General features: G+C 36.8%; 1 protein-coding gene across 2 annotated transcripts in view; it reads left to right on the forward strand.

Moving 5' to 3' along the window:
* The first annotated feature begins 5,335 nt into the window (after positions 1-5,335).
* Positions 5,336-26,979, forward strand: part of MED23 (mediator complex subunit 23) — a 41,498-nt gene continuing 19,854 nt past the window's right edge. Inside the window, exons 1-15 of one of the 2 annotated variants that reach the window (XM_036120822.2) lie at positions 5,336-5,580; positions 5,926-5,957; positions 6,118-6,205; positions 8,208-8,332; positions 9,533-9,644; positions 10,555-10,653; positions 11,232-11,333; positions 12,001-12,070; positions 13,346-13,458; positions 14,964-15,059; positions 15,603-15,620; positions 20,699-20,899; positions 22,721-22,864; positions 24,719-24,864; positions 25,855-26,100. In XM_036120822.2, the coding sequence (XP_035976715.1) occupies positions 5,533-5,580; positions 5,926-5,957; positions 6,118-6,205; positions 8,208-8,332; positions 9,533-9,644; positions 10,555-10,653; positions 11,232-11,333; positions 12,001-12,070; positions 13,346-13,458; positions 14,964-15,059; positions 15,603-15,620; positions 20,699-20,899; positions 22,721-22,864; positions 24,719-24,864; positions 25,855-26,100 (1,640 nt within the window). In that variant the 5' untranslated portion in view covers positions 5,336-5,532. The remainder of the gene's footprint in view (positions 5,581-5,925; positions 5,958-6,117; positions 6,206-8,207; positions 8,333-9,532; positions 9,645-10,554; positions 10,654-11,231; positions 11,334-12,000; positions 12,071-13,345; positions 13,459-14,963; positions 15,060-15,602; positions 15,621-20,698; positions 20,900-22,720; positions 22,865-24,718; positions 24,865-25,854; positions 26,101-26,979) is intronic. The other variant, XM_036120823.2, reaches the window with a different exon arrangement.

Consider the following 26,979-nt stretch of genomic DNA (forward strand, 5'->3'; position numbering starts at 1 on the left):
AGAAAAAAAATGAAGTAGCTTGGATTGAAGAAATTTAAATATGAGTCTGTAGGAAAGGAAAAGCCAAAGAAGGATCTGGAGTCAGAGAGTAACATAATGGAAGATGTGCTTTCAGAATATTTTCCCGGTTCTAGAGAATAGAGTGGACCGGAGTGGGGAGAGACAAAGGCAGAGAGGCCAGGTAGGTGCGGCTGTCACAGTCCTAGAGAGAGGTGACAAGCTCAATGAAGCCAGTGGAAACAGGTAAGTGCCGGCCTAGAGAAACACGACAGCAGCACCTCTGAGCTTAGAGACTGATTCTAAACTCAGGTGACCAGGAAAAGGTGGGAGGGCCCTTAGCAGAGAGAGGGGCACCAGGAGGACAGTCTAGTTTTCTAGAAAGATGGATGACAAGTTAGGTTTCGGACCTAATAAGGTTGAATTATTTAGGGAACATACATGTTGAAATATTCAGCATCAGAAGTGAAGAGAATATCTTCTAGGAAAGTCTCCACTCTATTTTTTTTTTTTTTTAGGTGTTACTTTATAATAAATAGTCAATCTCTCCCATCTCTCTTAGGTAGCCAATATTGATACGTAGGCATTTAGATTAGTTTTCTGTGGGAGCGCCTGGGTGGCTCAGTCAGTTAAGCCTCTGACTCTTGATCTCAGCTCAGGTCTTGATCTTGGGGGTGTGAGGTCAAGCCCCCGTTGAGCTCCATGCTGGGCATGGAACCTACTTAAAACAAACAAACAAAAAGATAGATTAGTTTTCTGTGGCTGCTGTAGCAACTTTTCACAAACTTAGTGGCTTAATACAACAAATTTATTTTACTAGTGTGCTACAGGTCTCATTAGGCTAAAATCAAGGTGTCTGTGTGGCTGGGTTCCCTTCTGGAGGCTCTTGGGGGAGAATCTGGTTCGTTACCTTTTCCAGCTTCTAGAAGTCACCCACACTCCTTGGCTAATGATTCCCTTTCTCTATCTTCTAAGCCAGAAATCTTGCATCTCTTTGACTATTCTTCCTTAGTCCTGTCTTCTGGTTCTCCTCTTCCAGCTCCCTCTTCTACTTTTAAGGACCTTTTTGATTACATTGGGTCTATCCAAATAATCCAGGGTAGTCCCCCTAGTTTAAGGTCAGCTGATTACCAATCTTAACTCCATTTGCAACTTTAATTACCCTTTGCCATGAAATCTAACATCTTTTCAGGTTCTGGAGATGAGGATATGGACATACTTGGGGGGCTATTATTTTGCCCACCAGATGTAAAAATACTTCCATACTTTCTCCTGATGCATGTAAGCACATACCTATAAAGAGAGATAGTGGCTGGCATTTTCTTTCTTCTCTTCTTCTATCCTTCCCTTCTTCCCTCCTCCCCTCCCAGGCTTTCTCCCTTCTCCCTTCTCTTCTTTCCTTCCCAACAAAAGTGGAATTGTGGTGTGTGAACTTAAAAGGAACAGTCCTCAAGATTATCCTCACTTCTGACACCCATTCCAAGTTTGGAAGTCCCTAAGACAACACCTAGTTTTGATAATTTTCTAGAAAGACTCATATTATACCCATGGTTATGGTTTATTATAGCTAAAAGATACATATGGATATCAGCCAAGGAGAAAAGGCACATAAGACAGAGTCTAGAGAAGTTCCAAACAGAGTTTCCAGTTTTCCTCCTCCCATGGAGTTGTGGATGGCATTACTTTCCTGGCATCAATACATGACAACATACATGAAACATCACTAACCAGTAAAGCTCTCTCGAGTCCAATGTCCAGAGATTATTGGGACTATACCATGTAGGTGTGGTTGATGCCTCTGTAGCTGAATTCAATCTCCAGTCCCTCCAGAGGTTGACCTCATGAGCCAAACTTCCTCACCCCAAGTCACATTGTTAGACTACCTAGGGTATTTTGAGGGCCCCAGGCAAACCAAAACACAGCACAACATTCCAAGGGCTTCAACATTATCCTTCAGAAGTCAAGGGCAAAGACCAGATTTTCATTTCACTGATGAGTCCATGAGATAATTTATCTGCTTGGAACCTGAAACCCACCTTACTGTCCACACCTTCCTTTACAATCTCAATATTCTTTCATTCATCATTCATTCATTCATTCATTCATTCATTTATGACATTATACTAGAATTTGGAATAGAAAACATAAAGATACAGATGGTATCCTTATTTTGCTCACATGTTGATGGGGTGTGCCTCCTTTCTACTCCCATCCTCCAAAGGCCTTAAGCTGCTTCATCTCCACCCTCAAAATCTAGGGTTTCCAGCTTCCCTTTACATTTGCTATATCCTATTCCTTAGGGAAGAAGGCATACCCCTGGACCCTCAAATCTAGTCTAGTATTTCTTCTACACCATGTGCTTGTTTTAAAATTTCTTTTTTTCTTTTCTCTCTTTTTTTTCTTTCTCTTTTCCTTTTTTTTTTTTTTTATCTTTTGTCTTTCTTATCGCTCACTCCATTATTTACAAACCCGAAGCAAACATCTCATTAGCTACTGACTCAGACTACTCACCCGGGCTTTCAGGGCCCTCCAGTTCTGAATGATGCCTACACTGGCCTCACTTTCCAGGCTGATTCAAGTATTTGTCTTGAGTCCAGCACTAACAATGATCTGAATGTACCAGCCTTTTTCACAGAGACGTCCTGGGTGCTCTCAGTGTGTTCCCGTCTTGCTGATCACCTCTACCTCCATTCCTGCCTTTACTTATTTCTTGAACTTCTGACTTAGTTCCTGTTCCCAGCACCAAGCCTCCACCTGGAACCAGTTCAGTTGCACTGGTTTGATCATTAGCACATTTCCTTGGGTGCAGTTTTATGTTCAGCTTTGCTCAGTCTGCTTTGAGCTGCCCCAAGTAATTATTCTTCCTGCTGAAAGCTTGGTCATTTTTGAGGAAAGCTAAGACAGTTGATACGTTACACATTCAAGCATATCTCCAACCAGTCCTTTCCTTAATATGTTTTTTTTTTTCTTCCTTCTAGTGAACACTTAATGGTTTGACATTTTCTGCTGAGGAAATTATATTCCATTTTATAGAAATTTCAAGGTAAGGATTTAGAAGAATATTTTAACTGAATGGACTGACTCTTGATTATGGCATACAGAATTGACAGAACCACTCTGTCACTGACGGCTGTTCTCATTAAATATTGCTGAAGAAATAAAAGAAGACTTACTTAAATGGAGAGATCTACCATATTTGTGGGCTAAAAGGCTCAATATTGTTTATGTATCAGTTATCCCCAAATTACTCTATAGATTGAATTTAATCCTAATAAAAATTACAGTATTTTTTTTTTGTCAAATAGACGAGCTGATTCTAAAATTATATGGAAATGCAAAGAACATACAATAACCAAAATAATCTTGAAAAAAATATTAAAATTGGAGAACTTAGGCTATCCTACTTCAAGAATTGCTGATAAGCTACAGTAATTGAGACATTATGATATTGGCATAACAATTGGAACTCTCACACATTTGTAGTATTAGAGTATAAAAATGGTAAACACCAGTTTGGGGATCTGTTTGGCAATTTTTTATAAAGTTAAACATATACTTACCACATGACCCCAAAATTCTGCTCCTAGGCATTTACCAACAGAAAAGATAACACATGTCTGCAGGGAGACTTGTTCAAGAGTGCTCATAGCAACTTTATTCACATTATTCAAAAACTGAGAATAATCTAAATGTCCACCAACAGGTGAATTGATAAACAAGCTCTGGTATACTCATAAAATGGAATGATACACATGGATGGATCTCAAAATATGCAGTTGCATGAAAGAAGCTAGACACAAGAGAGTACATACTGTGTGATTCCCATTATATAAACTTCAAGAACATGCAAATTAATTAGCGGTTACAGAAATTAAAACAGTGTTTGCCTCTGGAAGGGGTATTGGCTGCAAAGGAACATCAGGAACTTCCCGTGTATGAAAATACTCCGTATCTTGACTGAAGTTGTAGTTAAATCAGTGTAAATATTTGTCAAGATTCATGGACCTGTACATGTAAAATTTAGGTGTTTCATTGTTTATAGATGATACATCAATTGAAAAAATGAATATTGGGGGAAAATACATCAAGGTCTAGGACTCGATGGTCAATTTTTATTTAATGGATGAAGCATCAGCAAGCATGATATAAAAATTAAATTGTATTTGGTTATGAAAAAAAGATGTAATTCTTTCCTGACCATTCTATCTTTTTAACTACACAAGCCCTGGCTAATATTAAGATTTGCTAGCATTTGCTGAGAACATACTGATTTGGAAACAGAGTGGAGGCATGGAAATCTGCCTGACAGTAACTGAAAACTCTTAGAAGTGTATCTGATTAAAGATAGTCCAAAATAAGATAATGTGGTTAGCATGCAAAAAAGAACAATAGATCGTTAGGCTACTTAGATTTTAATAATTCTGGCTCTGTCATCCTTCTAGCTTGTACATTCTACAAAATTGACTCCTGCAATACAGTTCATCAGGTCCCTAACATTGTGTCTAACACTGAGCAAAGGGTGAACAAATATTTCATATATGAAGTACTCTACTACTTATGCACTAAGGTGTTACATGAAGATAAGGAAGAGACCCTACATCAACTTGAACTAGGAGGGCAGGCTTCCAGGAATATGTCAAACGGATGCTTGGAAGAACACAGCGGTGGGGCGGGCACTCCCCGCAGTGCACTTAGCCACTGCTCTGACCCTGCCAATGGATCAGCCTTCCTATCTGCCAACCATTCTCCACCCCTACCTTCACCAAAGATGCTCTAGGTATTCAGTAATTGACAAATATTATTTTACATGCTTATAACTAAAAACGGTAGATATTTAAAAAATTTTTAAACGGTAGACATTATTATTTGATTAATTAAAAATCAGTAATAATGCGTTTTTGTTTTGTTTTTTTTTTTGACCTTTATTAAAAGCCTACTATGTGTCAGGCACTGTGCAAGGCACTGAGGTTACCATACTTGAGAAGACATGGTCCCTGTCATCAAGAAAGTTGTGTTTCAACTGGCTCCAGAAGGTCAGTAGCTCACGGACATGAGGTTGACCTAGGTTGCAGGAGGAGCTCTTCTCGCCGGCCGCCGTTCCCTGGGCTCCAAGCTTTTTTCCTTCCCAGTAGGCAAAAGCATTAGTCCAGAGCAGGAAGCAACTCCCGCTCCAGCCGGGAGGTGGCGGCCTGCAGCCGACGACGCCTCGGGGTGACGTAGGCTCAAGGCTCCACTTGGGGGCGCTCTCGTCTGGCTCGGCGGGCCGGCCTTCTTCACGAGCGGAACCAAGGGGCTGGGTCCCTGGTTTCTGCAGGTTTCATTATCCGCACGCACCCGGCGCTTCCCGGCTTCCGTGCGGGCGCCGGCGGTTTGCTGGGCGGGGGAGGGGGAATCCTCTCTGCTGAGCGCTTGAGAGAAAAGGCAACCTCCGCGAGCTGAGGTTTCCTGCGGGCGTCTCCGCCTCTCTGCCCGTCAATTCCCGCAGCTCGGGCCTCACCCGGGCCGCGCGCCGGGCGTCCGGGGAAGGCGGGGGCGATGGTGCAGATGGAGACGCAACTGCAGAGCATTTTTGAGGATGTGGTGGTGAGTGGAGCCGCCAGGGATCCAGGGCGGTGGCCGGGGAGGGGGAGACCCCGGGAGCCCGGCCCGGGCTACCTCTCCCCCACCTCTCCTTTGTTATGACACCTTGTGCGCCTGCGAGGGTTTAGCGGGTGTCAGAGTGCTGTCAAATTCAAAGTCTCCGGGGAAGTCCACAGCGCCCTGCAGGACGGGCCAGGCCGGAAATGGTATTTTGTGCGGGTCCCTGGTTAAGGTGACTTGTCCCATATGATAGTATTTTCCTCAGGGAGGTCCCTCCTTTCTTTTCTTTTCTTTTTTTTTGTTTTGTTTTGTTTTGTTTTTACATCGCTTGCTTTTTGTTTTTTACAGAAAACGGAAATTATAGAAGAGGCTTTTCCTGGGTGAGTATATGCATGGCAGATTTTTGTGGTTTTACGTGAGTGTATCTTTGTAAGATTCTACTTAGGTTTGTCTTGAAGGTATCTAAGATCCATAAGATTCTGGTTATGTTGAAGTACCCTTTTAGAACTCGTGGCAAATACTGTGATTTTTGTTTTTTAGAATGTTTATGGACACCCCTGAAGATGAAAAAACAAAACTGATTAGCTGTCTAGGGGCCTTCAGACAGTTCTGGGGTGGTCTGTCTCAGGTGAGCGCTGCATTTGTACTGCATTCAGCTGGTGATTTTTGATGCCTTCTTTTTTACATTACTTTGATGTCGCTGTGAAGGTCTTTCTGGAAAGGGACAAGTAAAAATGTCATTTCTTATTTGTATATTCTGGTTTCCATTTGTTTCAATTTGCATTTTTCCAGTGGAGAACCTGTAGTAAGAAGTCAAACTGATGACAGCACAGTGTGAGATGTCTTTAAAAATCTCCCCTGGGTTACATTATATAAAACCATTTCATCCTATTCTGATTTATTTGGTGCATGTGAAAACAGCTCTGGTAGGGATTTTAAAAGATACAAATTTCATTCAACAAAGGAACTAGCAAAGCATTGATACAAAGATACTTTGAATAAAAATATAGTAAAGAAACAAAGATGCCACAATAAGGATACTATAACAAAGATACAAAGATATTCTTTTTTTTTTTTCAAAATTTTATTTATTTGTCAGAGAGAGAGCGCACAAGCAGGGGGAGCGGCAGGCAGAGGGAGAAGCAGGCTCCCCGCTGAGCAGGGAGCCCGATGTGGGACTCGATCCCAGGACCCTGGGATCATGACCTGAGCTGAAGGCAGACACTTAACCGACTGAGCCACCCAGGTGTCCCTACAAAGATATTCTAATAAAAATGAGGAAAGGAGCAGTAAAACTAGTAACAAAGAACGGTCACCAGAAAATGTATCCATGAAAAAGACAAAATGTGTGATCCTTACAGAGTTGGTATTCCAGTAGTGTATTATCTTCTCATGGTGTGTTCTTGGTAGGAAAATGAGAACTGTTTTCATTTGAGCCACTGGTGGTGAGACTTGCTACTCAAACATGGGTCACATAATGGCATACGTTCATTTTTTTTAAAATCTTGTTTTAATTATCTTCTAATAGGTAATCTATTCATATGGCTCCAAATGCAAACGGTACCAAAAGGGGAACCCAATGAATAGTCTGCCTTCCATCTCCCTTAGCTTAATCACCAGCTCTTTTTCATATCAGCAGCCAGTATCCCCAGTTTGTTGCCTTCTGGAAGTATTTTACATGTATAGGATCCCATTTTTATAGAACATTCATATAATGTGTTCACTGTTCATTAACACCTTTTTTCCTCCTATTCACTTCTGAAAGTAATTCTCCATCATTCCGTTGAAAGTTACGTCTGCCTTTCTTTCTTACAGCAGCATAATCTATTATGTGGCTGCACCTTCCTTTATTTAACCAGTCCCCTACTGACTGTTTAGGTTATTTCTTAACTTCTCCACTTTAAACAATTATATAATGCACAGGACATTATTATGCACAAAAACAATATTATGCACAGGACACTGAATACATTCCTGGAAGTAATATTGCTAGGTTAGAGGGTATGTCTATTTATAATTTTTATAGAAATTGCTTAATAGCCTTCCATAAGCATCATACCAATTTATACCCCTCTAGCAATGTGTAAGAGTATCTTCCCTAGGGCTTCACGGTAGGGTGTTAGTGAATTTTTTTGATGTTTGCCAATCTAAAACAGGAGAAATTATATCTCATGGTTTATTTTGCATTTCTTTGCTGTTGAACATCTTTTCAACATCTTTTAATTTTTTAATAATCCATTAAACATTCTATGAATTAAGGACGGCCCTTGTTTTCAAGAAGTTTATATCCTAAAGGGGGAGTCACGAAGGAAATACATATTTCTAAATCAGCAATACACATTCAACAATAGAAGTGTATATGAGGGATGGTGGTAGTGCAGAGGAAGAGGACATGTAGGTTCTTCTTGAGGGTATCCTAGAAGACAAACTGATATGGGGACTACATTTTGATTAAACTGAAATACTAAATCTGAATTTATCCATTTTTTTTAAATTGTTTTCATCCATGCATGTTTATAATGGAGTATTTCATTCATAGTCTTGATATACTCCCAGGTGTAGTACTAGGTATTTGTCAGTTATAAAATATCACTTTGGACCTAAAATGTAATCATTTTCTAATTTTCCAGGAATCTCATGAACAATGCATCCAGTGGATTGTTAAATTTATTCATGGCCAGCATAGTCCTAAAAGAATTTCTTTTCTTTATGACTGCTTAGCAATGGCAGTGGAGACTGGTCTTCTTCCACCCAGGTATGTTTAATGGTGGATATGAGCAATCCAAAGAATTTTGTTTTTTTTAATTAATGTTTGGTAATTGGTCAAGATTGTTGTAAAAGGATGAAGGAATGAAGAAGGAAGTTAGGCTCAACAAGTAATCCTTCAGGGCGCCTGGGTGGCTCAGTCGTTAAGTGTCTGCCTTCGGCTCAGGTCATGATCCCAGGGTCCTGGGATCGAGTCCCACATCGGGCTCCTTGCTTGGCAGAGAGCCCGCTTCTCCCTCTCCCACTCCCCCTGCTTGTGTTCCCTCTCTCACTGTGTCTCTCTCTGTCAAATAAATAAATAAAATCTTTAAAAAAAAAACAAAACAAGTAATCCTTCATAAAACCTCAGGTTTTAGTTTCTAGGATGTAGTATTCTTAGAATTGTATATTTAAAGGTTCAAAACCAGGCAGCCTTTACCTTTCAGCCCAGGGGCTAGGATCATTTAACATTTTATTAACACTCATGGTTATAATGGTTGACTGAGTTGAGTAGGCAGTTTTATCTCAGGGTCTTGTGACTGCAATCCGATGGTGGCTATGGCTGTAGTTATGACAAAGGTTTCCCCATTCATATGTCTGGTGGTTGATGCCTGGCTGTCATCTGGAACCTTAGCTGGGGCTGTTGGCTGGAACCTACACAGGCTCTGTCCATGTGACCTGGACTTTCCCACAGCATGATGGTGTCCAAGACCAAGCATTCAAAAGAAGGCTAGGGAGAAGTTGCATTACCTTGTCTTGGGGTCGTAAGTGTCCCTTTTGTCATAGTCTTAGGCCTGCCCACGTTTAGGGGAAGAGAATGTACACCCTTCTCCCACCTCTTCATGGGAGGAGTATCAGTGTCACTCTGCAGAAGAGCATGTGGGATTGAAAAGCTTGTTGCAGCCATCTTGGAAAAATACAATCTACCACAAACTGATAGATGGTAAACATTTAATCAATAGCTTTTGGTAAATTTCTTTCTAGTAAAAATATAACAATATTATTTAGTTCTGTTTTGGATTCTATCTTTCACACAAGTAAAAAACATAATACACCATATATATAATTTTTTTTAACTATTCTTGAGTAGTAATGTACCTTTCTGAAGAACAAAATGACAGATATCATATCCAAAGTACACAGACCTTGGCTATTGGAGAACTTGGCAAAATTCTGTCTTGTAACTGGAATGGGTATTCTTATTTTCTAGGATGGTTTGTGAATCCCTGATAAACTCCGACACACTTGAATGGGAAAGAACACAACTTTGGTCCTTAACATTTAAACTGGTTCGGAAAATAATTGGGGGAGTGGATTACAAGGTATTTTTTCCTAATTAGAAAAAGTAATCACTTTCAGACATGAATAATTTTTCAGTGTGTATATCTTAATTTCTGATGGGAGAAATGAAGTGGAAGCGTTTACAAAATCTATGTTTTGTTATATTTCCTAAGGGGACTTAAAATCGCTCAGTTTTTTTGTTTTTTTCTCTCTCTTTAGTTTTCTTAGCAGGTTAACGTGAAGTTTTTACCTTCTTATTTGTATGGTGCTTTATAATTGTTTCTAATTTCTCTCATGTGTATGTTTTATCTATCTTTTTTACAAGATTGATCACACAGTTTATACTCAATAAATGCATGTAGAATGAAATTTCTTCTCCATGTATCAGATTCTGCTCTGAAGTAATGCAACTGGTAATAGATAAGAGGAGATGACCAATTAACAGACTAGCTTTATTGGATAAGTTTGAGTGATTAGGTATGTGATGGATGAGAAGGGGGAATAAAGTTAGAATATGACAAAGGGAGTGAGCAGAAGGAATCACCTTCCGGAAAGTTTAACATTATGGCCCATGTCTCAGAGTATTTTCAAGTTCTATTCAAGTCATTTCTGCCTCTAAGCCCAAATTAAGCTTTTTGGGCTGTTGTAACAGTAGAAACTCTTGTAATGTTGTGAGGGTCCAGAAAGCTTAGCAGAGTGTGGAAAGATTAATTTTAATTTGTAAGGGACTTTCTTTGTTCATTCATATTCTTTAGAATTCTGTTTTGGAACATGACTCTTCTTTTGGGCTAATGTTAGGGACTTGAATGGGAGCTCTGATTCAGAAAAATTAAAGATGTGATCTTGAAGGTAACTTTTTTCCTGAGCATATAATGTTGAAATCTTTAGGTGTTTTAACTAGCACAGGGGGCACTACTTAGTTTTAACCTATGGGTTTTTTTCTTATATCAGGGTGTTCGAGATCTCTTAAAAGTGATTTTGGAGAAAATCTTGACAATCCCCAATACAGTGAGCTCAGCTGTTGTACAGCAGCTTCTAGCAGCAAGAGAGGTAATTTAGACATGTGTGCAGTTCATTGATCATGACCTCACAAGAAAATAGTTTTATATAGTTCTGTGCCTTTAAAACATGGTAGTCTGTGGACTGTTCCACTTGGGTACTTCTACAAAAATCACTTCTAGTTTTAAAGATGCTGTTTTACTTGTATTATATTTCAAAAGAAAATTTTAAACTTTAATTAACTCATGGCTTTTAATTAAGAAAACAACAATATAGACATTAAAGTATTTTTAGCTGTTAAAAGACTTTAGCCTATGGGCCACTTAAAAGATCTTTGTGCTTTGTAACTGATGTTGCAAGAATTATAACTTTGGGCAGTTGCTTTCCTGTTGGAGTCTACCAATATTTAAAGCAATGTTACTTAGTGACATCCATTTCATTGTTCATTAATCTTCATTTTTAGAGATTCTTCACATATAAATGAACTCTTTGTGCTACAGACTAAGCCCAACAAATCCATGAAGTAGTATCTTTGCTTTTAATATCTTTGTTGTTGCCACTGTTGCATTTAAAGGGCTCTTCTGTGGAATTAACCAAGAAGAATAACATTGCTCTTTTATTTTTCTTAGGTTATAGCATATATCTTGGAAAGAAATGCCTGTTTATTACCAGCCTACTTTGCAGTCACAGAGATTAGGAAACTATATCCTGAAGGAAAACTTCCACACTGGGTAAATCTGATATTTTCCAAGTTTTGGGGGGGAGCAATTTTAATAAAAAATAGTTATATTATTCTTATTTTTGTGTGCTTATTTTTAAAATGGTCACTTTTATCCTGAGGTAAAATGTACTTTTTTATCATTATAATGTAATTCTTTTATTTCTCTGCTATCCTGGTGAGACAGTTTCTTTTCTTTTTTTTTTTCTTTTTAAGATTTATTTCTTTATTAGAGAGAGAGAACGCGCCTGGGGTGGGGGAGGCAGAGGGAGTGGGGGAGAGAGAATCTCAAGCAGACTCCCTGTTGAGCACAGAGCCTGACACAGGGCTTGATCTCACAACACCAAGATCGTGACCTGAGCCAAAGTCAAGAGTTGGACAGTTAACCAATGGAGCTACCAGGCACCCCAAGACAGTTTCTATATCATGTGTGAAAATATGCCAGCTTCATGAAATATCGAAGGACCTGGTGGTACGATTTGGCTTAATTCAGGGACAAATGAACTGGGAAGTAATTGTTTGAAAGGAAGTGAAAGAGGACTGACTTTTGAGTAATTTTTATATGCCAGGTATTGTATTAAATCTTTACGTACTATCTCATTTTACATAAATGATGGTTATATTCAAAGCAATCTTGATTTTATTTTTATACTTATATGTGTTTTTTGTTTTGTTTTTAGTTACTTGGAAACCTGGTATCAGACTTTGTGGATACCTTCAGGCCCACAGCAAGGATAAATTCCATTTGTGGTAGGATTATAATTTAAAATGTACTAAATAGTACCTGGTTTTTAGTGAACTATTCAACAGAATTGGCAGATGATATCTTACACATGTCTTGGTGGTTTGTCATTTTGGTAATTCTGTAGAAGCTTAATAATAGCCATTTACTTGTTTTCACGTACTTTGTTTGCAGAGTATAGGGAGGGAAAAGCAACTGTCTGGACTGGGTCTAAGCTTCAGATAGAATCATTCTAGAAGATATGTTTCCTGGTAACTAGAGGGAACTTTTAATAGAGCTAGTAAACCACCATGGAATCTCCAGGCAACTAGAAGTCTCAACTGACCATCCCTGTGTGTCCATAGTACACAAGACTCAGGCTCTTTAAGCCCATTCCAATTCACGCTTTTGCTCTGTACTTCGTTTATTTTGTTTTTCATTTTTTCATGTTTTGTTTCATTCTCAGAATTTGCTTTTAAAAACAAGCATGTGATTTGGCAATTTGTGCGGTGCCCAGCACTGTCTGGGTATATAGACCATTATTTAGTCAGTGACCAAATTTTGAACACTTCTTGTGAGTCGGGTGCTATTCTAGATTGGAAATACAAAGATAAAACAAGTAGACGCTAGACAGATAATTCTCAGACTTCTAGCTTTTGTAGCTGAGTGGATATTGATATCATTTAATGAATTCTGGAAGTGGTGCAGGCTTGAGAAGGGTGATGAGTTCAATTTAAGATCTGTTAAGCTTGAGGTCCCTGGGAGACATCCAGGTGACAGTATTCATTAGGCAGTTGGATATATGAGTTGATGGTCATATGCTACATCTAAGGCCTCTAGGAACATCATGCATAAAGTTAATCATGTTGACCCTAGACTAGAGATCTGCAAACTTTTTTTTTATGAATGGTGATACAATAAATATTTTAGGCTTTGTGAGCTATACAATCTGTTGCAGCTATTCAACTCTGCCATTATAGTGGGAAAGCATCAGTGTCCCAATAAGACTTTACAGAAATAGGTGGCAAGCTACATCTGGCCCATGGATTATAGTTTGCCGATCTTTATCCTATATACTTGGACAAATGCCATTATTTTTGGGTTTGGAAGGCCTGTACAATTGGTCTCCAACCATCTGGACTAAAAATAATCAAAGAAAATTCCTAAAAGTTATATCTAATTACAACCTTTTTAAAATCAGTGCCTGATTCAGAATAGATATTTATTAAATATTCATAGAATGAATGAAGGACCAGGCATTTGTGTTCACATTTACTTTAAAACATTTTTTGTAATACATACAGGCCGCTGCAGCCTTCTGCCAGTTGTAAATAACTCGGGAGCCATTTGTAATTCATGGAAATTGGATCCTGCAACTCTTCGTTTTCCTTTGAAAGGCCTTTTGCCATATGATAAGGTATGTTGATAAATATAATGGAACTTTGGTCCATCTAACAGTCTTCATCCTGGATTATATGATGTGTTATGCTAAATTGTCTCTTCATAGACTGAAGAAGTGTATATTTAATGAAAAATAGTTTATGGTTTATCATTTGATTCTGGTATCCAGGTATACCCTGTGGTTTGTAATATTGGATGTTTATGCTCCAGTTGGCCCCGACAAAGCACTTAGATTAAGAAAATTGAATCTTTATAATGGAAACCTTTTTATTCTTCCTTTGCAAAGTGAGGACCAAAAATGAATTTGCACTTCTCTTAAAATTTGAAGAGTGAGCTCTCCTTTGTTAGATTTTTAATTTTTATTTTTTTTTAAGTTTTTAAAAGATTTATTTAAGTAATCTCTGCACCCAGCATAGGGCTTGAACTCAGGACCTCGAGATCAAGAGTCGCATGCTCTTCCGACTGACCCAGCCAGGTGCTCCTACCTGTGTTAGATTTTTTTAAATGGGGGATGAAGAAGACAAAAGTGGAGTAGAATAGTCTCAAAAGAAAAAAATCTACAAGTATCAATAAAATGAAGTATGAGATATAGACCTAAAGCTAGAATGAAATTTGATAGATTCATTATAGTATCTTGGGGGTTGAAATGGTTACAGAGCAGGGTATGAGGAGGACTAGAGATTTTTTTTTTTTTTTTGGACTAGAGATTTTTCATGTAAATGTTTCACGTTAAAAGTGATGTACAGAATGATTAGGAAACTAGTCCAGAAGTGAGGAGAGGGAAATAGTGAAACTAAGGTCGCAATCCTGGACTCTTGGCATATTAGTCAGCAAAACTTAGGAATGTGAAAAAGTGGTAAACTAAATGGAATTTACAGTTATCATGATAGCAGTAATATTGAAAATAGATCAATTCATTATGTATTTACTGTATGCCAGCCACTGTTGTAAGAACTTTTTTGCAGTAACCCTTATTCTCAACTATCATCTTAGTATCTCCATTATACAGATGATGAAACTGAGTAATTTGACTAAGTCCCCATGTTTACGAAATGGTAGAATGAGGATTTGAACTCAATCTGATTTCAGAATCTACACTTTGACCCCTGTACTATCAAGTCATTTCTCCTCTCCAAATTTGGAAGTAGTGTGTTTGTTTACACTTGTATGAAAGTGATTGGAAACTACCTCCATTCCTCTTTGATTAGATTTCTGAGCAGAAAATGCTTTCCTTACAGTGATGCTTAAGACTCTCCTGTGACAGTAACTGAAGTCTTTCTAAATTGAGCTTCTGTATGACCTTGGGCAAGTCCCTTCACCTCAGTTATATCTCCTATCAAATGAGGGGTGGGATCAGATTAACTGTAAGCACTAAAATCCTATGATTTTTTTCCACTAGATACTGCCTACTGTGTGAAGGTAACAAGTGCCTTTAGCAGATTTTTTTATCCCAATTTCAAATTATTTGAATTAACATTTACTTTGATCTTGAAGCAATAATTTTTTTTATTTTCTTTAAAGGATCTGTTTGAACCACAGACTGCTTTGTTGAGATATGTATTGGAGCAGCCTTATTCCAGGGATATGGTCTGCAATATGCTAGGTTTAAATAAGCAGGTACTGTACTATGCTGGAAACCAAGTAAATTCTGCATAGAATCTGCACTATTCTTTTCTCTTTTCTTTGCTAGAGCTAACTGAGCAAAACAGTTAAGAACTATTTGGTGATTTTTTTTTAATATATGGTTTATTAAACAATGTATTGTTCCTATCATTTATATATTGCTTTAAAAATGTTTAAATTAAAAAGGAGATATTTTAAAAGTTGGTTTATTTTGCATTGCTTTTTTTTCTATAAGGCCAGTTTCAAGTATACCTTTTGCCAGAGAAACCTACACATGTCTTAACCATAATTTTTTATTTTTTTTGTTATTTGGGTGCCTATTTTTATAACCCTTGGTATCTTCAGCGTGGCCTGACTGCTGATTTTTTCCCCCCTTTTTGGTATATGTTTGTTTTTGGTGGTTTAACATGTGGGAGGGTTTGTGCTGACTCTGGGTTCCTTGAGGCTGGCCTCATAGTCACTGTTTTGTCTTTTCTTTTTTTCTTCCTTTATTTTTGTTCTGTCCTGTCTTGTCCTGCCCATCCTCCAATGCTCTAGACCTTGAACATTGCTCAGGTATGTTCACAACCTTACTGTTGTATTGTGACTAACGATACGCTGGCCGCTTTGTAGCCACTGATTCCATTTAGAGAATACATGTATGGTCGGGGCTTGAAATTGGCAGGACCATGCTGAGACCAAGGCCACTAAAATGAATTTCTTCTTGGGATATGAGAGTTGTTTTTGGTGGATTGTTTTTGGTTTTGGTTTTTGGTGTTTGTTTTTTTATATTCTTTTTTTTTCTTTTTTCTTTTTTCTTTTTTCCTTTTTCTTTTTTTTTTTTTTAAGAGACAACACCTGGCACACAATAACGCCTGTCACTTTTTGATGGGTTGTTTTTCCTTCCCACTCCATTTTACTTTTTTTTTTTTTTTTTAATACTTTAGGGCCAAAGCTTGCCTTGTGGAATTTTCAGAGATGGAAAGATTTATGGTGGCCTTTATCTTTCCAGATTATTAAAACATAAATAAATAACATCTATAAAAATACTTACGTTGCTTTGCCTTAAAACAAAAACAAATTAAAAACAAAACAAAAAAGAGGAGAAACTTTAATAGAGTTACGTTATTTTAAAAGTTGGAGTGGTAAACTTTATACAGGGAAGGTTTTTTTGGAAACATGGGGATTGACTAAGAAATGTCACACTCTTAGGTGACCCCACACCTGCTTGACAAACACCCTTCTTTGTCAGTCTTTGCCAGAAGTGTCCTCCTCCTAGAGTGGGCTCCTTGCAATTGAAGCTCACCTGTAGTAGGAGAAAAACACTGTGGCCAAACTTTATAAACCAAACTCTTATACAGTCCCAAGTCTGTTCCAGGACTTTTCACCTTTGAGATTTTAAACAAAATAGTGGTTCCAATTATTTTTGTTAAAAATTTTTGAGCCCAACATATTAAAATAGACCAGCTTTTTGATTTTAAAAAGACGTTCTTGTCTAGGTTATATAAAATAGCGTTACTGTTTGCAATACTATAGTGAAGGTTGTGCCAGTGCTTCCATTTATAAAGCCCTATTTTTAAGGACATATAGCTTGGCCATAAAACTTGCTCAGTGTTGAAACTTTGCATGCCAAACCTCACCCTAGTAGCAGTATCTCTTTTATTATTTTAAGTTTTTTCTTCTGAAAAATTTACCAATTTTCCTTGTTTGGACAAGCCTATGTACATGTGAAACTGAAACTGCTTCACACTACAGTGTCTGACAGTTACTTCATATAACCTGTCAATTTAACATCTTAAATACCAAGTCATTAATTCTGATCAACTTTCACTTGAGTTAGAGGTAAGTATTCAGTCAACTTTGAAAGAATGCTTCATGCTCTGTCTTAAAATTAATTTTTGCAATGAACTTAAAGTCATACTTGACTCAATTTTTCTTACAGTTTGGTGGATAAATGTACCCATGGTCATTTGAGCTGCGAGTACCTTCCCCCAGATATCCTTAGTTATCATTAGCTTTTTTCTCTTGGGATGCAGCTCTTCTCAAAGTAGAAATTGACAAAACAATTCATAGAAGAGTATTTCTGATTTGATTATTTTAATAACAAGTTTCAACCTAAAAAAAGTTTATGACTAAGACATAAATCCATAAAAAATAAAGTTTATAATGGAAATGCTGACAGAACATTATTAGTATTGGTCCCACTGTAAACATTGTCAAAAGTTCACAATTCATCAGTAATTGTTTTGGTAGAAAACTCTGTAGTGAATGGACTGTAGATGGAAGATATATGCTGAATTGACTTGATATATTATTTTTACCACCTGGAAAGTAGAGTAGAAAATGAGAATACAAAGTATAAACATATGATTAAAAATAAACAAGTGATCTTACCACATCTTTTATCATTACAGAACTATATCCTTCACTATACTTTCTTATCCTTTCTCTAGCAATGCAATAATTTACTTGAAGCTTGAAACCTTTTAAGAGCTATCCATATTGCATTTTCCAGTAGGAATTGGGCTATATATTATCCTAAAGTCGGTCACGTTCAGAAGGTCATAAATAGCCCAGTTCTGTGACCAGCAAAGTGGAGGGTTCACAGTGGAAGAATCCTGTTTTGTGTGTTTACACAACTTTGTGTTCTTTCTGCTGAATAAGAACATTACAAAACAGATACACTCCTCAAGCTTTTTTTGTGGTGGTGTGTAAATTCTGGCTACCCTGAGACATTGAGGTACTAGACTAATCACTCAGTTATCTTTGAAAGGCACCATTGAAAGTGGTATTAACTGGCATAGGGCTCCAATTCTGATTGGCAGAGAATACGATAAATGGCATACAAAGGGATTTCTCTTCCCAACTTGTCCTGAATAGGTATTGCTCTAAAATTGATTTCTAGCACTGAAATAATGATTTGAAATTAAGTCCACCTCACTACAATATGTTAAAATTTTACAACAAAAGCAGTACCAGAACTGTTACATCAAAATTGTCAGGGGCCACTTAATATAGGATATGGTTATTTAGAGTGAAAAGCATTACCATTTGCCGTTTGAAATAGTGGTGGGAAAGAATCAGGGGCATGAGTAGAGGTTAATGCTAGTGTTTCTATTAATGCCTTGTGCCTCATTTTCAGCTTTTACCAAAGCTGAAAATTAAATAAGTTTCCAGTGCAGTTTGAGCTACTATGCAGAAATCAAGTTGTTAAAATATTGAACTTAGATTCTTACTGTTTAAACAGGTTTTAACTAAATATGCATATAGATATGATATAAACTAGCTAATTTGACTTACATGCCTATATCTTGAAGACTTAAATTTACAAAAGCACATTGTAAATAGCCATAGACAAAGCATCCAGTGGCTTACCAAATTACCATAGCCTCGTGATTGATAATTAATCTTTATCAGATTATTAAACTGCTTTACAAATTTACATTTATTCCACTTTGTAAAATAATCTACATGGTGGAGAATATTAATTTTAATGTACTTATTTTTTAGTAATGAAAACTGAAGCTAAACTTATTCTCAAGTAGTTAACACATCATTTTATATTTCAGCGGGGTTTTTTTGTTTTCTTTTTCTTTTTCTTTCTTTTTTTTGATATTAATAAAATTGGCAAATAAACAAAGGAACTAAGCTATCCCCAAAATCAGTTTGAGAAATATCCTTGGCTTTAACCAAAACACCGGGGAAACATGGAGTTAATCCTGATAGATGTTCTGCCACACCCAGACACCAGGGCATTGGATACCATAGGGATTCCAGACTAATGTAATTCTTAACAGAAAATTTAGAGGTAATTTGAGTCGTGGTATGTATTGAAAGATCATCAGCTTTAACTGTAAATTTCCCAGTTCTTACTTTGTCAAAATCTTAATATTTTTGGTTTTCCTCTTTAAATCATTAACTATATGACCATTACAACACAGTTAAAGATATGTAGGTAAAAATCTAGTTTTTTAAAAAATAAATAGCTAATACTAAAAAGGGAAATTCCAAAATGACTCAGGTGCTAAAAACCAATTTTATTTAGTTCTTTTTTCCTGAAGTGGACTAATGGAAGACCATCGTGGATGGAGGAATAGATGACAAATTGGTTAGTTTCCAAACTAGAAGCAAATTCCCATCACTAATGAAAAATTCCTACTGGAAATCCTGGCTTTACTTCTTTTCACAAATTTTTCTGACTCTTGTATACTTTGAATGATTTCACTCTAAATTTGTGTTGTCTGACACATTTCTTAGGTTGTTGGTGGTTGGCAGAACTAGTGAATTTCAAGCCCTGTACACAGTAGTTTTGCATGCTGATTTAAGAAATAGTTTGTAGTGTTGTCTGTTGCACTTTGCTCTGCTTCATAATGATAATTACATTTGGAGGGAAAGTACTGTAGTCTCAACTGGTGGTGTTACTATTGCTATTTGTAAACCTGTAATGTGGTTGAACTGTGATCATGGCATTGTGTTTTGGAAAAACTATGAAACAACCATTGATGCTTACTGTTTTGGATAGATGTTTGTTTTATTTGCATGCTTTAAGAAAGTGCAGCTATATTGGAGCTTTACAAGTTTGGAGCTGGCAAAGAGCATGCAAAAGAGGGGATGCTACTCATTATGTTTTGTTTTTTTCCAAATCTGTCCCCATTTTGCATTTTTTCCCTAAATTTAAAGAAATCATATCCCTTTTTCATGGCAAAAGACTAATAATCATGTCTAAAGTTTAGAGGGAAAGCATCTGTATTAGTAATTGTATTCACTAGAAAGGCTTCCAACTGCCTGGCCATTAAGTCATATAACATATTTTATAAAAGAAATATGAAAATGGCTTAAAATATGGCTTAACATATTTCTTTTGGTAAAAGTATATTTTTTTAAATCACTTTTAAAAGCATAAATCTTTTTGCCTCTAGAAAGGGAAGTTGCATTTTCATTTTTAGTGTTTAAATTCAATTCTTTTTCTTGTTTTAGATTTTAAAATAGTCTAATTTAAAATTAAAGCTGCATTATGTTTGGCTTCTAAGAAGGAAGAGCAGAGATTAACTTTGAGATCAGTGTTTTTGTAGAGGAAGTTTCCATTTCAGTATCAGGATCAATAACACACATTGAAAAACAGATATTGAGTAATCTGGCAGCTATTTAGATATACCTCTGTATGTAAAGTTAGTATAAACTTGTGGTTGCTTTAAAATACATAGATTCTCTCTGCTTTGTTTGCTCTCATCACAATATTTGATTCTTGGAGATTCAGGGTTTTTATATTTTGAGTTAGAATGCAAAATTAATACTGCTATCCTCATTTCATATGCTTTTTAAATTATCTTTTTTTCAAAGGATAAATAACAAAATCTTCTACTGTGCAGTGCCCCTTGTCAAATTGAAACAATGACGTGTGTAGTGAAAGCCAGAAGTTAATAAGACTTAGTCTGTTTTCCATGAAATCTGAAAAGTAATTTTTTTATGGAACTCATCCTCTATGATAATGTAACATGATGCAGCTTTAATAGACTAAATCTAACCTTAACTTTCTAAGTTCAACTTCATTCCATGCTTCTCAGCCTCTTGTTACAATTAATGCCCATTAACCGGTAACTTCTAAAACTAACCGGGAGGCTTTTGGAATACTGTATCTAATCTCTGCCCTACAGCACAAACAGCGCTGCCCTGTGCTGGAGGACCAGTTGGTGGATCTGGTGGTTTATGCCATGGAGCGGTCCGAGACTGAGGAGAAGTTTGACGATGGCGGAACAAGCCAACTCCTGTGGCAGCATCTCTCAAGTCAGCTCATTTTCTTTGTGCTTTTCCAGTTTGCAAGTTTTCCACACATGGTCCTTTCTCTTCATCAGAAGGTAAGTACTAAATCTTTCATCAGAGCCACTTCACCTGTTGATTAGTATGTTTTAGACTGGTGTGGACATTGCCTTGTGATTTCAGCAATGACAGAAGTCCTTAGCCCTAATTTCTGTTTTGTGCGGTGCTTTTATGGTTTCTAAACTTTACACTTTCTTGTCACTGTAAATATTGGTTTCAGTCATTCATTCCACATATTCAGAGTGCAAGGACCAGGGGATACAAAATGAGAAGGCAGTGGGGTACCCTCAAGGAGCTCCTTACTATTGGGAAGATACAGGAGTAAACAATGTGATTACAATGGAAGCGTGTTTTCCTGCAGTAGGTATGAAGGAGAACAGTTCCTATTCAAGACATCAGGAATGGCTTTATCAAAGAGATCTTGAAGCTAGCACTTGAAGGACAAGTAGAAATTTGCCAAGAGGAAAAGATAAGAAAGTGTTTCCATTGCAATAACATGATCATTTGGAAAAGGATAAATATGTGTGAGAACTGGAAAGAAAAATATGAACAGGAACATGTTGGTGAGATCAGGAAGGCAAGAAGGCAAGACCAGACATGGAAAACTTTATATGGCCAAGTGTTTGTTCTAAGGCATTTAGATCCTCTTTGGGAGGCAATTGAGGAGGGGAATGACATCATCATATACAAGTGGGAAAAATTACTGCTAATTGCCACATGTAGGAAGACGGTGACATAAAGAGATGGAAGGGGCCAAAATCAGAGGCAAGGAAATTGGTAAGGGAGCCTTTGCAATGATCTGGGTGGGAGATGCTGACGGCCCAAACCAGAACAGAGGAGGAACCCAAGACCAGGTATACTGAGACAGGTATGCTGAGAATAGGACTTGGCCATGGATAGGTAACAGGGAATAACAGGAGTCTAGGATCACTCACTGGTTTCTGTTTTGGCAGTGAATGAAAAAGTGGGACAATGAATCCAAAATAGGGACTACAAGTGGAAGAGTATGTTTGTGGAAGAGTCGGTTTTATCATAAGATTTTAGTCACATTTGAATGGAAATAAATGTTGTTATATCTGTAATATCTCTACAACATGGATTATTTGGGGGAAACTTTTTTGTAAGCATTGTTAAAATCCTTCCAACCACCAACGACCCCCACTGCCACCCTCACCATCATTGATTTCTATTATAATTTGCAGGAAACCAGAAGTGTGTTTTGATAACAACTTCTTGAAGATTTTATTTTATTTTATTTATTTTTATTTTTTTAAAGATTTTATTTTTTATTTATTTGACAGAGAGAGACACAGCAAGAGAGGGAACACAAGCAGGGGGGAGTGGGAGAGGGAGAAGCAGGCTTCCCGCTGAGCAGGGAGCCTGACATGGGGCTTGATCCCAGGACTCTGGGATCATGACCTGAGCCGAAAGCAGACACTTAACTGACTGAGCGACCCAGGCGCCCCTTGAAGATTTTAAACTAAAAAAAAAAAAAATCCTTTTGGTATCATGAAGTATTCCTTGTGTTGTGATGAGATATTTTAAGTAATGATATCATATTAAACTTGATTCTCTTGCATACATAGGCAACCTAGTTATGTTCTAAAACATTTAACTTTTGACATGCATAGCTATTTTGTGGGTCACGGAGGAAACATATATAGAACATTAAAATAATTTAAAAGGCTTTGCTTGGTGTGTCTTGAGTTGAGACTAAGTACTTTGTAAATGCCGAAGTTAGATGCTAACTTTTGGAGAACAGGGTTTCTCCTGGTTTTTTGTTTTATTTTTTCTTTAAACTTTACTATATCCATCTCTTTAACCAGCTGTGTAGATGTGTATTTAAACATCTTTTACAGTTAGCAGGGCGAGGACTGATTAAAGGCAGAGATCATCTAATGTGGGTTCTCCTGCAATTCATTTCTGGAAGTATTCAGAAAAATGCACTAGCTGATTTTCTCCCTGTCATGAAGCTCTTTGACCTTCTATACCCAGAAAAAGAAGTAAGTTTTATAAAATAGTTAACAGTGTGTTGAATGGATTATGTCTAATTTATGTTTAGTGTGATTTTGTGGAAAGATCACTGGATTTGGAAGCTGAAAACCTGAGTTCTTTCCCAATTCTGTGACTAACCATAATTGGGAAGGACATCAGTCCCTCTTGACATTAGTTTACTCATATGTGAAGTGAAGAAATTGAACTAGATTATTTCTGGTTTATCTTAAATTACAATTGAACATCCTGTATAGCAAGCTCTTTCTCTACATTCTAAATAGGTTTACATAAAAGCATTAAGCTGTTTTAATCTATACATGTCATTGACTGACCAAATAACATTAGTATCTGTTAATATCTTTTGTTTGTTTGCCAATTGAGTGTGTTCCCCCTATTTCATTATATGAGTATTTGAGTAAAATATGGTCTATATTGATGATTGCCATTTTTAAAAATACATTTTGTTATGGAAATTTTTAAATGCACAAAAAAGGTAGAGTGAATAGAAAAATAAACTCCTATGTACTCATCACCAAGAAATATTTTTTTAAGTTTTTTATTAGTTTCAGGTGTATAATACAATGATTCAACAATTCTATGCATTACTCAGTGCTCATCTTGATAAGTGTACTCTTTAATCCCCATCACCTCTTTCACCCATCCCCTCACCCACCTCCCCTCTGGTAACCATCTGTTTGTTCTTTGTAGGTAAGAGTATTTCTTGGTTTGTTTCTCTCTCATTTTTTTTTCTTTGCTCAGTTGTTTTGTTTCTTAAATTCCACACAGGAGTGATATCATATGTTGTCTTTCTCTGACTGATTTACTTCGCTTAACATTATACTCTATAGCTCTATCCATGTTGTTGTAAATGGCAAGATTTCATTATTTTTTATGACTGAGTAATTTTCCATCATATATATATATATATATATATACACACACCGTATCTTATTCATTCATCTCTTGATGGACACGAGCTGTTTCCATAATTTGGCTATTGTAGATAATGCTGCAATAAGCATAGGGGTGCATGTGTCCCTTTGAATTTGTGTTTTTGTATTTTAATACCCAGTAGTGCATTCGATTACTGGATCGTAGGGTAGTTCTATTTTTAACTTTCTGAGGAACCTCCATACTGTTTTCCATAGTGGCTGCACCAGATTGCATTCCCACCAACAGTGCAAGAGTGTTCCTTTTTCTCCACATCCTTGCCGACACTTGTTTCTTGTGTTTTTGAGTTTAGCCATTCTGATAGATGTGAGGGGATATCTCATTGTAGTTTTAAGAAATATTCTTGCTTCATCTTTCTACTCATCTTTTTTGTTAACACTAGACAATTTTAAAGCAAATTCCAGACATCCATGTAATTTCCCCCATCAGTATATAATATATGTATATGTGTGATGATGTATATTATTAGTATTTATTTTTTTTATTAGTACTTATTTAGATTGTATATTTCTTAATTGTTGGATGTTCTTGAAAAGCGTATATGTGACTTAGAAATTCTGTCTTTTCAGCATATTCATCACATTCAGTAAAATTTCATAATGTGTTTTTTTTTTAAGAATATAATTTTAAATGATTGTGAATGCCTCGTGACAGTAGGAAAAACTCAACTAAGCGTCTGTGAATTTCTGTTAATTTCTTGGCAAGGAAAAACAATCTTGTAATAGTTTCATTATTTTATAACTGTTAGATCTTCTGATTTGTATTATTGAATAGTCAAAGAACAGTTGAAGTTAAAGGATATTTTAAAAAGAGGTATATCAATAATGAATTATTAGAATACGTATTTATTAGAATACATATAATTAGTTAATTCTTCTTTTTCCTATAATGTGCATATTGTTATTTTCCAGTATATCCCAGTTCCTGATATTAACAAACCCCAGTCAACTCATGCCTTTGCAATGACTTGCATTTGGATTCATCTCAATAGAAAAGCCCAGAATGACAACTCCAAGCTACAGATTCCAATACCTCATTCCCTAAAGCTTCACCATGAGTAAGTAATTTGTAGGTTAAGTTAATTTTTTTAATTAATAAGTAGTGTATTGTAGGCTACTCTTGGTCTCAGTATTTGTATGAAGTATGGAAATCTCCCCACACCCACTGGGGGTAAAGGTGAATATTTAATGTGTAAAGGTGAATATTTAATGTGTAATGGCCTGCCAAGAAAAACTGACCAATACCTGTATCAGAAAACAACTAGAAAATTTTTATGTGTTTGCAGATATATATATATATTTATTTAATTTCCAGGTCTAATTTTTGCTTTTACATGTTTTACCTTAATTAAAGTTCTTATTTTCCAAAAGCATGTGAAAATGTTTCAAAATTTCTTAAGTACTCAGGAGTTGAGAGTGATCTGACAGATGTCTTCACTCCCTGGGCAGCCAGGATTATTTGAGCTGCTCTGGCTGGTGTGCTCCTTACACCGTTTCCAGAGCTGTGATTACTCAGAGAAGACTGCCTTGTTAGATAGACTTGGCTTTAGATGGGGTGTTAGGAACACCTGAACTTCCCACCTAGAACTTCTGACAAGGACTGCCACATCTCTTCATAGGAGACTGTAGGGTAGGTGGACTTCACATTTCATTTGGCTTTCCCTTTATGAGACGTTCCTTAATCATCTTTTCACAGTGACATCTATAATGAAGCCACATTGTTGTTAACCAGATAGATAATAAATAGAAACAAAGTTCATGAATTCTTGAGTTATTTCTTCATTATCTGAATCCTAGTGCTGTGTGTGTAGTAATACTTAACAAATATCCATTAATTGATAACTTGTGATTACTTAAGTTCTTTTTGAAAGGCTACTCCAACTTTTCTATGTTTCCACTCTACATTTTGGGCAGAAACTGTCACACCTGTAGGAATAAAGATAGTATTAGTAAATCATTTCATGAAATTAAATGTTTTTTAAAGCACAGAGATAACATTCTGGAAATTATTTGCATTGTTTACTGTTTAATGGTACTTGAAATTTTAGGTTCCTACAGCAGAGTCTTAGAAATAAGAGCTTACAAATGAATGACTATAAGATTGCCCTGCTGTGTAATGCATACTCTACAAATTCAGAATGTTTTACATTACCCATGGGAGCTCTGGTAGAAACTATTTATGGAAATGGAATTATGAGAGTACCTCTTCCTGGAACAAGCTGCTTGGCTTCAGCATCTATTACTCCCTTACCCATGAACCTCCTGGATTCACTGACAGTTCATGCCAAAATGAGGTATGTTCTTTTTATTTATTTGCTCCTGTGTCAGGGAATTGATATCAGTGTAGTATAGGCTTTATTTCATGATTATGTGTGTGTTTTATGGTTAGGTACATTTTTTTTTAAATGATTAGGTTTATTTTATTACAAAAATGATATTTACTTATTTTTTTAAGGTTTTATTTATTTGAGAGAGAGAGCATGTGCGCACGCACGAGCAGGGGGAGGGGCAGAGGGAGCGGCAGGCAGAGGGAGAAGCAGACTCCCCACTGAGCAAGGAGCCCGATATGGGGCTCGATCCCAGGACCCCGGGATTGTGACCTGAGCTGAAGGCAGACATTTAACTGACTGAGCCACCCAGACGTCCCAAAAGTGGTATTATAGGAATTCTAGAGTGTACAAATAAACCTCAAGAAAATATTGAGAAATAAACATTGTAAAATTTTTTGGTGTATGTTCTGAGTCTTTTTTTCTGTGTATAAATACATGCGTTTAATGGGTTGGGATTTTTCTTTTAACAAAATGGATTCTTACTGCAATAGTTTGTTTTTTTTTTTTAAGATTTTATTTGTTTATTTGAGAGAGAGAAGGAGAGAGAGAGAGAGAGATCAGCGGGAGGAGGGGCAGAGAGAGAGGGAGAAGTAGACTCCCCTCTGAGCAGGGAGCCGGATGAGGGATTTGATCCCAGGACCCTGAGATCAGGACCTGAGCAGAAGGCGGACGCTTAATCAACTGAGCCACTCAGGCGCCCTGCAATACTCTTTTATGACCACCTTTTCCCCATAATAATCGATCAAACACCTCTTTCAGTCTAGTGTTTTTTTAAAAAATCTGTTTTAATTTCTATAAAGAAGTCTTTTGTGTGGCTATATATGTTTATTTAGTCAGTTCCAC

This window comes from Halichoerus grypus, chromosome 9 (assembly GCF_964656455.1).
Source record: "Halichoerus grypus chromosome 9, mHalGry1.hap1.1, whole genome shotgun sequence".
NCBI classification, from domain to species: domain Eukaryota; kingdom Metazoa; phylum Chordata; class Mammalia; order Carnivora; family Phocidae; genus Halichoerus; species Halichoerus grypus.